Source organism: Channa argus, chromosome 10, assembly GCF_033026475.1.
Source record: "Channa argus isolate prfri chromosome 10, Channa argus male v1.0, whole genome shotgun sequence".
Taxonomy (NCBI): Eukaryota; Metazoa; Chordata; class Actinopteri; order Anabantiformes; family Channidae; genus Channa; species Channa argus.
In genome coordinates, this window is record NC_090206.1 from 7,748,918 (window position 1) to 7,759,722 (window position 10,805).

General features: G+C 38.8%; 1 protein-coding gene across 2 annotated transcripts; it reads left to right on the top strand.

The window, feature by feature from the left end:
- Nucleotides 1-94: 94 nt before the first annotated feature.
- On the top strand, nucleotides 95-9,245 carry apool (apolipoprotein O-like). Of its 2 annotated transcripts, XM_067519011.1 has the most exons (11): nucleotides 95-169; nucleotides 1,039-1,137; nucleotides 1,240-1,371; nucleotides 1,860-1,914; nucleotides 2,446-2,544; nucleotides 3,679-3,770; nucleotides 3,872-3,988; nucleotides 4,844-5,012; nucleotides 5,123-5,293; nucleotides 5,917-6,036; nucleotides 7,570-9,245. In XM_067519011.1, the coding sequence occupies exons 1-11, from the start codon at nucleotides 158-160 to the stop codon at nucleotides 7,656-7,658; spliced, it is 1,155 nt and encodes a 384-aa protein (XP_067375112.1). In that variant the 5' UTR covers nucleotides 95-157; the 3' UTR covers nucleotides 7,659-9,245. The 2 variants fall into 2 exon arrangements, with proteins under 2 accessions (XP_067375112.1, XP_067375114.1); XM_067519013.1 differs by lacking the exon at nucleotides 3,872-3,988.
- Nucleotides 9,246-10,805: the final 1,560 nt, after the last annotated feature.

A 10,805-nucleotide genomic window follows, 5' to 3' on the forward strand; every position in this document is an offset into this window, starting at 1 on the left:
ACACAAAAAAAAGCACGTTTTGAGAGGGATCATTTGTGCACTATGAGATCACCAGGCGGGTGCAGGTTTTCCTTCTGGCCTGCAGGTGGCAGCAGCGGACCGTGGTTTGGAGCAGACGAGACCCAACAGAGCTCAACGAAGAACGAGGAGCGCTGTCATGGCGGCCAAGGTGAACGCTCGATATTTTCATTTTGAAAAAAGTTTTTTTGTGATAAAAATCAACGTTTTCAGTGAAAGCGCTGCTGTAGTGGATATGATAGCAGCCCCGGAGCCGCTGTTAGAAACCAGAACTGGCTGTCACTTTCGAGCTTTTATGCAGCCTGAAAACATCAGTGTTATGCCCACTGTGTTAGCCTCAATGCTAACTACACAGCGTTTAGTTATGTTAGCCGACGCTCACTATTAATAGTTTCATAAGCATATGTAATAACTGATGGATATTCATACGGTCACTGCCGCTTTCATTAACTAAATTAAACTCTTTAGCACATCTCTGTACACATGCCATTCACTGTTTCACTGCGTTAGTTGGACGAGTGTGTGAGTCGTCCACAATGTATCTTGGTTGCTGTACTAGCAGCTACATAGGTTGTAATGGTTGCTGCTATTGCCGCTAATCATCTTTGCAACATGTGGAGAATTATAGCTGAAGGCATTTACTCCAGCTATGCATTTCACTACAATTTACAGAGCTTCTCTACTTCCAACATTACATTCAGTAGCTTCTGGAGCAACAGATTATCAGTGAATGCATAACATACATAAATGTGAATATAGTGCTGAGTGCTCTTTGGGGGTGTATATAATATTTATAATTATTCTACAAAGAGCAGCAATCTACATGCATGTTGTGAGTATATAACATTTAGACTTCCAGTTTCACACTGTGCTATTGCTACTTTACATTTTGTCTGTTGCTTTCAGGTGTGAGCCACATGATTCATCAGACTGTCAGTCATTAGAATATGTCTGTGGTTTTCATTGTTTCTCTGAGCTAACAGATATTAGAGTTATAAATGTCCATTTATTGTGTGCTAGGTGGTGATGGTGGCCGTCCCAACAGTGCTGGGAATAGCCTCCATCCGTGTGTACACTGTGAGCGAGGTGCCCGCAGATGGTCTGGCAATGCGAGAAAAGGTATGGCTGTCCCTAAACAGCTGCTTTTTCAGGGAACTCGTTGCCTTTCAATTACCTTTTGTGGCATATAATGACACGCTGACTCTGTCTGTCTCTCCCCAGCTGAATATCTACACCCCACCACCACCACCACAGTCTGCTCAGGTTCAGTTTGTTCCAGAGAAGCCAGGTGTTATTGAGAGTGGGTTATCTACAGCGAGAGAGAGCATAGTACCAATTTTCCAGGCTGTTAAGGTATTTAGATTTTGCTGTGTGTATGTAGAGCAGTTCGCAGCTCGGTCACTGCACACATCCTTTCTAACACTTTAAACACAAACAGAAGAACAGTTTTGCAGACGTAAGAAAGGTGTTATATAAAATGGAGCATCGGGTAGAACGCGTTGAAAAGCTCTTATCTTGCACCTGCAGTGTTAGTTTTCCAACCCTGATTTTTGTTCCTTTTGTTTGCGGTTACACAGCACAATCCCACGTGCTGCATGTGCTTTGTGCAGGTACGATTTTGCAAACAGCAAAGATTGAGGAGTCAGACAGGAAATAGTGTTCATAGAGTCAACTTCGCTGTAAGGTTCTCTGCAAGGAGATCTGACAGTTTGATACTGTGAAAGTTGGGGGGGGGTGTCTCTTTACACTGACTCAGATGTGTCTTTTTCAGTATTGTCTAGAGAGTTGTGTTCTTGATTGCCTATTGTAGTGGTTTCAGTTTACTCCTGTGTTCCCTGTAGGGTGCCTGTGTCTCTGTGAAAAGGGGAAGTGTCAATCTCTACCATGCAGGAGAGGGTGAGTGAGCAGCAGGCCTCATTTATAGCTAAGATAACAATCTCACTCCCTGAAACTCCAAAACCAGATTCTTTTTCTTTTACATGTTACAAAGAAATGATGGTGCAAATACAGGACTTTTTGTGTTTTTTCATGTATACATTTTTATTACAATGGTAAATATTTACTACATTAACGTACTTAAACTGTGCATTTAAGTACATTTTAGTTTTTCATTAATGATAGTAGTTTATTTTGATATCCTAAAAAACCCATTGCAAAGCCTCATTGATTTAGTGAAGTAGTGATTATACAGCACGTAATCACACAGTTTTCACTTTACAGGCAAAATAATAAATATGTGTGTGCATATTTTTCTATACCCTAACATGAGAGAATGCTAATTACTAATAATGATATCAAAGGTACTTTCACTACTACTAGCGTGTGAAATACAGTCACAAGATGAGCAAAGGGACAAACACCAAATCAAGACAATAAAGGAATAATTGTTACCATGTTGACTTTGCATTTGTGTGACCTGTTTCCCAGATGTGTTCTTTTACTTGAAAGACCCTCCTCCGGGTTTTCTACCAAGATTTAGCACCATCACCATGGCTGGCCTGCTTGGCATGGTCTTGGCACGAAAAGGTAACCTGATCCTCCATCATCCAATTTTAAGTAATTATATATGTATTATATTAGTAATACAATTAAATATTATTAATAATATATATATTATAACATATCAATAAAAAACACAAGCATAAAGAATTATGGAGTAATAATGCATCACGGTGTTTAGGTAAATAATTATTATAAATCCTTCATCTGAATAATAAATTAGGAGTAATATGAATACAACTACTTACCAACTAACCACTTAGCGATTATTAAGGAATGTGGGAAATAGTTTTGTGTGCAGAAGTTTAAACTTCTGTGTTTCCTCGCACAAGGATGTGAGGCCCACTGGAAACAATTATTTGTCCATTGTTAACCAGTGGTTTTATGTGCATATGGCAGCAGCATAAGGTTGGCTTCTGCTCATATTTCAATACTACCACTAACAGAAGGTGTCAGTTTTAAAAAGAGCTTTTCACTGAGTATATAGTTTAATGGCAGATGTTTTTATACAACAAAGTATATTAAATATATTAAACCTTATTCTCTCTATAACAAAATAAGGTTTAATATATAAGGTTTTAATATAATATAAGACAAATATGTCATTTTATATGAAATTCTGCAAATAACTAGTGACCAGCAGCTCTTTGTACCTTGCCCTCTGACCATATTAGTCATGACAAACATTCACATAATATAACATAAGATAAGATCTTTTAGCTGGTGCATGTATGGCACAGGCCTCTTTGATGCACATCTAACCTGGGTTTGACCCATTTATACGAGATCTGTTGATATGCTTGCTGCTGAAGCTACATTCTCCTCATTTCTAAACCACAAAAGCAAGTAGAATACTTCTCTGCTGTTTCTGTTTTCTCTGTTTGTTTTTTCTCTTTTTGTTTTGCTTTGTAAAAAAACTTTGACATTTAAACATAAAAATTTAAAAATGAGACTACATTGCCAATACAGACACCTTTTACTGAATGTACTGTATCTGGTCTGTGTGCTAACTGGTTTAGGAGGAAGTTTGTGAACCACCAACACTCTTGTTACTATAAAAAGAAGTATTCATGATAACAATTCAGAATATACTGTCCCATGCAATGTTGACATTTACAGGCAGACCGATTGTCATTTTGTACATTGTACATTCTGTTTTAGGCTCCCGCTTCAAGCAGGTGGCAGTTCCACTTGGCCTGATGGGTGCAGGAGCATCAGTGTGCTACCCAGCACAAGCAGTGGCTGTATTTAAGGTAGCACAGGTTCTGATCTTATTAACTGCTACAGCAGTACCAGTTAGATATCCCATAATTTATCCCATTTTAAGACTGTTTCTGCTTTCTCTGCTCCCAAGGTAACGGGTAAGAAGGTGTATGCTGCCGGGAAGTGGAGCAGTGCTGCGGTGTCTTCACTACTCACCTCCAAACCACAAGAGCCTATTGACAAAGAAGTTATTGCACAACAGTCACGGGTTAAGAATGATAGTTTAACAGTATCTGCACTGATTTATTAGGATCATTATTTACAGAGCAGATTTCCCAGGTATTCTGGAAAACCTAGTGTTATTTTTATGTAATTATGTAACAATTTGGGACTAGATTTAGTAACGTCTCACTGAGATGTTTGGAGCTTGTATTTTCCTGGACAGGAGTCAATTTTGTAATTTATGTGATTTTGTATTACAGTGTAAACTGTTGCACTGAGCTTAATGAAAGAGCTGTGTGTCTCTATGTTTGCGCGCAGTTGAGCATCTGTTCCTGATTGTCAGTCATTTTCTCACTACGCACCACTGTCTATAGGAAATTACCATCAGTCTACATGTGTTTTAAAAGCCAACATTGACCTGCCCTGTGTTACTTTCTTTTTGTTGCTGAAAACGTACTGAAAAATAATTAGTTGGAAAGAGTGTTTTTGTTTTTTTCTGTGATAGATTGAACCTGCTAAAAACTTGTTTAAATCTATTTTGCTGTCTGTGACTCAAACCAAAACAACAGTTCAACACATGTAATGGTAACCGTCATCCTGCTAATATGCATATTTTATCTCCTCAAAAAAAATCCCTTTTCTGCTACTTAATAGGTCAAATACAATTTCCGTTTCCAGCACTTTGCTCTTTTATTTGCTGTAATTTTACTGGAAATGTCGGTTGTTTGGCTCGTAATTCTGCTAAACTTACTGTAAGTCTCTCTGTAGTGTCAGCAAAGTGTCAAAAATGTTATATGGCAGTTTCATATTTTTTTCTCTCTCTCATCAGTGCAATAAATCTATTCTATTAGAACTGAAATGTACAAGAAAATTGTAAAGTCAGTCCTTTTTCTGTTTTTAGATAAGCTCTGGCTCCACCCCAGTCAGTTCAGCCCAGAGTACAACAGTCCCAGAGCCAGAAATGGAATCAGCAGAGTCTGTTCCTGACGCAGATGAGCCTATTGTTGTTTCAAAAGAGGAGGAATCATCAGTAACACTTGAAAACGCAGCCCCTACAGAGTCCAACACAGGTACAGTATTATTGATGTTGATCTCTTGGTCTATCCTTATGTTTCACACAGAATCACACAAAGAGTAGAACTGATTATTGGCTGTATATCGTTTCCCCATCTTGATCCAGTGGTACATTCAGTGCCATCAGAGACAGATACCACAACAACAGCCAGAGAACTGCCTGCCCTTGCTGAGAGTGAGGACCCCTCAGGCTTGGCCCAGGCTCCAGTCAAGTCCCTCCCTTCTTTGGAAGAACCACCTGTTCCAGAGGCCTCATTTTTGGTACCTGCGCCCACAGGTACCAAAACATAATGCAAAACACAAGCCCATAATGTTAAAGAGCAGGAAATGTCTAGTAATGCAAGATTAAAGTGATACAGAAAATTACATACAGAGGTAAATTTATTGATGATGAAGGAGGTAGTTGAATATAGAAAATTGTTGAAAATTTTAAGAGAATTTTAATTAAAGATCCTCAAACTAAATATACATAATCAATAAATTTTTGCAGAGCTTTGTACATCTCTTGCATTTCATGTTATCGGGACCAGTCAGTACACACAGTGAATTGTTACAAACTGCCAAATGTGTACTTTCTTTTTCTATTATCACTATTATTAATAATGATTGATACTTTATTGATCTCGTGGGGAAACTGATGTTGGACAGCTCCAAATACAGAAGATCATGGCAGTACTATAGGAGTCTTCGTGTCTTTTCAAAGGACACTGGGCAGTAGCAGCTGGGAAACAGAACCTCCCTACAGGTCATACAGGGACTTTTTCTACCAACTGAGCCACAGCTTCTCTCAAATGCTTAATGAAGGACGAGAAGTCTGAAATCAGAGTGGTGTCATTAAGGAGAAAACACCTGCTCAGGCCCCTGCTGCTGACCCTGTGCTGTATTTTGACTTATCCCCAGTGCCAAGTGTTGAATCAGCTGAGGCAGAAGCTGCTGACCAGCCACCAGTTGCTGCTGTGGAGGAGACATTGACATCTTCATCACCACCTTCTGAAGGACCAGCAGGACAAAAGAGCAAAGGTACAGCGAACAGTGTACTGCACAGAAACCTATGTTTTCACTGTGTGTCACTGAGTGTAGATGCCAAAGAAATTGCTTTTTTATCCATACAATATTACATTTACCACTGAGGAAAAATATAAAATGTAGTGATCGGATTGTTGCATGACACTGTAGAAAAATGACACCAGAAGTTTGGCATCCAGCCTTTTCCATGGTGACTGTAGAGTAGCCATTATTAATACTTTAACTGGACGTTTAATTTCTTGCTCTAAATATTTTACAATGATGTTCTATGGGAGGAATGATCTGAGCAGCACAGTTAAGGATGCACTATCAACTGTACACACTGTCATAGACATTGTTCAATAGTTGTGATGTCTTTAATGCTTTGACCAATTTGAGTCAAACAGTGTTTTTACAGCAGATTTTAGACTTCATCAGTGTATCGGTATGACTTTAATGGAGCATCTTTTAACTGTTCGCTTTCCTTTATTTGTGATTCTACGGCCTTTGAATCTTGCCACCCAGCATGAAAAGATCAAAGCAGTAGCTTTTGCAAAGGGATCTTTATTTCATTGGTGTATCCTGCTGTCTCCATTTGCGGTAGCTTTTCTAGACTGATCAGATTGTGTTCCTTTCCATTACATTGGCATTTTGATCTTTTAGATTTTTTTTTTTTTTTTTTTACCATTTTGGCATGTTGTGTTGGCAAGACACAATAATTCCAGCAGTGAAAGAATTTGGCTCTAGGGTTTATTGTACACAATACATCAATCTGTGCAATCATAACAGTCTGGCAGATGTTATTTTTAGTCTTTGTTTGCCTGAATCAGATAGGCGCCTCTGTAGCATTGTGGATAAGAGGAAATCGAAGATGGTGGTTTAGAACCCAGCTGAGAAGTGTTTTTATGTATTATTGTAGCATGAAAATCAATGACTTATATTATCTTTCCTATAATATCTTTATTTTATTATATTTATTTAAAAATTACAAAGGGATGGACGGATGGCTATTGTTAAAACTACAAAATTGATTTTTGGTCAGAGGTTGGTATGAAAAGTCCTTGCAACCCCACATTAGTTCATGAGTCCATGATTTATCAGACCACTTGATTTGTTTGCTAAATTAGCATTTTTCCGACACAATTCTAAGTCAAATACAAATTTAATCTGTGGTCAGTAATCAAATAAAGGCTACTACTGTAAATACTGAAGTGGCGAAGACCACAAACAAGCCAGAGCACATCCAAGTGACCTGGAGTCCAGGTACTTTTAGATTGAAATTTGGTCAGTGTTTGTGAATATGTGTGTGTGTACATGTAAGAATCAGTGCCATTGTACTGAGCAGCAGTTGAACAGTATTTTATAGTCACACAAACACAAACAGGAGGCTCTGACCCTGGTTATCTTTGTTTTGTTTTTTTTTCTAGCAGTTTAACTTGATTCTGATTATGGATTTATTGTGTAAACTACTCCATCCAGCTACGATTTAACATAATGTTTTTGTGCTTTTCACTAAGATTTTCTTGCATTTCCCTTGCTTGTCTCCAGGGGGCTCTAGTTTCAAGCCAGACTCTTCTCTAATGGACTTTGGCCAGTCCAGCCCAGAGGATGAAGACCTGTACAGTACACGCAGCTGAGAGACCACAGCTGGCAGCAGGAGAAACCTAATTCCTACACTGCCATCACATTTCTCATCCAGACCAACAATTTCTGCTCCGTATCATTATGCAGCATAGGCCATTTTGCAAGCAAGCATCTTTAGGAAGCCTTTGATCAACATGTTCCATTCTCATGTCTTCTGCCCACACGATTTATATTTACACAGCCAAGTGTTTTTGCATTATCGCATCGGTGCAATGAGTTCCAGTACAGACACAAACACATCAGTCGGACAGACACCAGAAAAAGAAATTACACCCACAACTGTTTACTGGTCTTTAATTCACATATGGCACATTGTGAAACATTTTTCTCTGTGTGTCATTTAGTGGCTTGTGTGCTACAGCTCTCACAGTCATGCCTGCTCGGGGGTCCTAATTATTGTAAATTAGCCCACTGAAAAGTTGGAAGTATTGCACATGTGCCGGTAAATGTAATGGCTGAAAGATGGAATAAGGCCGCTTAGTTTTTGTCACATGAAAAAATATCTTTGCTTGTTGATTTATGGAGTCAGAATAAATCTATTCTAAAGTATTTTTCAGGAACTTTTGTGTCACGATGACTTCGCTGTATGTACAGTCAGTGCCCAAGCACATCAACAGTGAAATTGCAGTGGTGCGACATATGTCAGATGAGCACATAACTTCTTACATGTCATGAGAACCTATCCCAAACATGAGTGAATAAAATCAGAAACAATTCTTTTTTTTTATAAATACCTACCCAATTTATCTTAGCAAAATAAATCATTTTATGGGTAGTTTAACATAAGATGGGTTTATTTTTGTTCTTACTCAAATCACATCAACAGTCCTTTCACTAAAGTCAAACTTTCCAGTTTCTCTTGCTGTTAGCTTACAGCTTGGTAGCTTTATGGGTACAGCATCAGGCTGGCATACAGAAGTAGGGAGGCTCAAATCCTAGTCTACCCACCCTTGTGTTGGCCCCTGGTGGATGGGGACAAATGCAGAGACTAAATATTGTTATGTGTATGTAAAAATGTATATGTGCTCAATGACAACCAATAAAGATTCTAATGCAGTTTACCTGAATTCACAGTAATGAGAAGTTAGACTTAAACGAGAAATTCTGCTTCACAATAATTTGAGGCTGTTTTGGAAGAAAAAAAGTTCCCACCCCTCATTTTTCTTTCTAATTAGCTGCTCTTAGGATATATATACACTGGTCTTTTTGAAATTTATTTTATTTACAGCTGGTCACTCTTCCATTTCAATACTGCTGGCCTAAACTGGTGTAAACTTATAAAAGAAATGAATAACCCTGTAATAAGCTGTGAATTTACAGTGCCCTGTGGTATCATAAAGCCTGTTGTAGACTTTATTAGGCACCAGATACAGTACCACACAGTAATGCCAGAAGAGGAAGAAATAAATGCATATTAATGTCTAATGTTGTTGTCATCCTGACTTAAGCTGTTTGTTTATTTGAGAAAATGCCTTACAAATACTAATAGTCATTGTGGAACTGATTAGTTTGAGGTTCTTTCGATCAACGAATGTGTGTCTGTGAATCCTGAGAATGTACAATATACCGAGAATACCACATGTTTTTGCTTATTTCTGTGAGCACACAGTTTTGTACATACAGCCCAGGCTATCTCTTAACCTTTTTATAGCCTTTTTACTGTTCCTCAGAGCAACCAGAGCTCCCTGAACCTCATAAACTCTGCATGAGACTGGCCAGCGTGGTGACCCATGGGACTCTGCGTGTGTGTACTTGTGTGCATGTGCTTACATGTATTTGTGAGAGAGAAAAAGAATAAGCAAGATGTCCAATCAATTAAACGTCAATACTTTCTTCATCTTCTTTCCTGTTCAACATGGAGAATAACACATGTGGGAACAGTCTTTCTGTGGCATCAGAAGCTGGTTTGAGCTGAGGGATCGAGGGACATGTGGGCTGATGTGTTTGTGCTGTTTATTACAAAAACACTGCCAAATGTTCTGATTAAAAAAAGGAAAGTTCTTGCAGTGACAACTCTACTTCCTTGAATCATTATCCATCAACGGAACTGATAAAACCACATGTAACATATTGACTCCGTTCAAAATAAAATAGAGCACAGACAAAGTGGAAATGCTGGAGATCTAAAAATTTTCTCTCACAATATCTAAGGCACAATGGGCATTGTGCTGCTATAAGCTGAGAATCAGCAATCAAGGTTTTAGAATCCCCACTGGCCAGATGTGGTGCTAATCATAGCCTCACGCCACATCTCTCAAGTGGCCCCTCCACATATGGGGCCCCCTCACAGCCTCTCATACAAGTAGTAGTTCTGATCCCGTTCTGAGAACAAATATGAGACTGGACCCTGTCCTGTACTTCAGCGCTCTCTCATATTTTTTTTTTCTTAACCAGCAGGGAGGAAACGGGCTCACAACCCTGAACTTTCACCTTCCACCCCCCCATGAGCCAGATTTTCCACGAAGGATTATGGTTTGTGCTGGTTATCTTCCCAGGGTCTGGCTGGCTAGAGACACCCCCACTATCAACTAAACACATAGCACATTTATCAGCAAAACATATAAACATAATTGTGGAAGGCATTTAATGATGTTAGTAAATACTGCATGTTTACTTGCACACAACTTCTTTATCTTTAATTAGTGTGGGTCACTGTGAGTATGAAATATGTGTGCATGTTTTTTTACACAGCTTCCTGTGCATGTAGATAAAATCAAGTATGCAAATACATAAGGGAAAAATAGACTTTTGAGAAACAGCAGTAGCAAATAAATAAATATATAAATATCAGGCTTTTAATCCAAAAACAAGAAACAACTGTGAAACCAATAATTGGCTGTGAGATTGATGTCCAGCAAAAATTGTGGTTTGATGCACTCTGCTCTTATCTGCAGCCTGTACAGACACTGCCTGTAACATAATCCCCGTGTTTGGATCATCACACAATCACACCCAGAGACAGACACCTCCACACATAGTCTCACAGTTAATCACTCAGCTTCTAAATTTCTGCCACACATGAAACACCCAAAAGGGCCAGTGTTGAATTTTGTAGAATGAACACCTCAACATGTTTTGACTAGAAACTAAAAACTAGAAACACCCGCCTACCTGTGCATTGTAAGCCAACTGACTGTAGC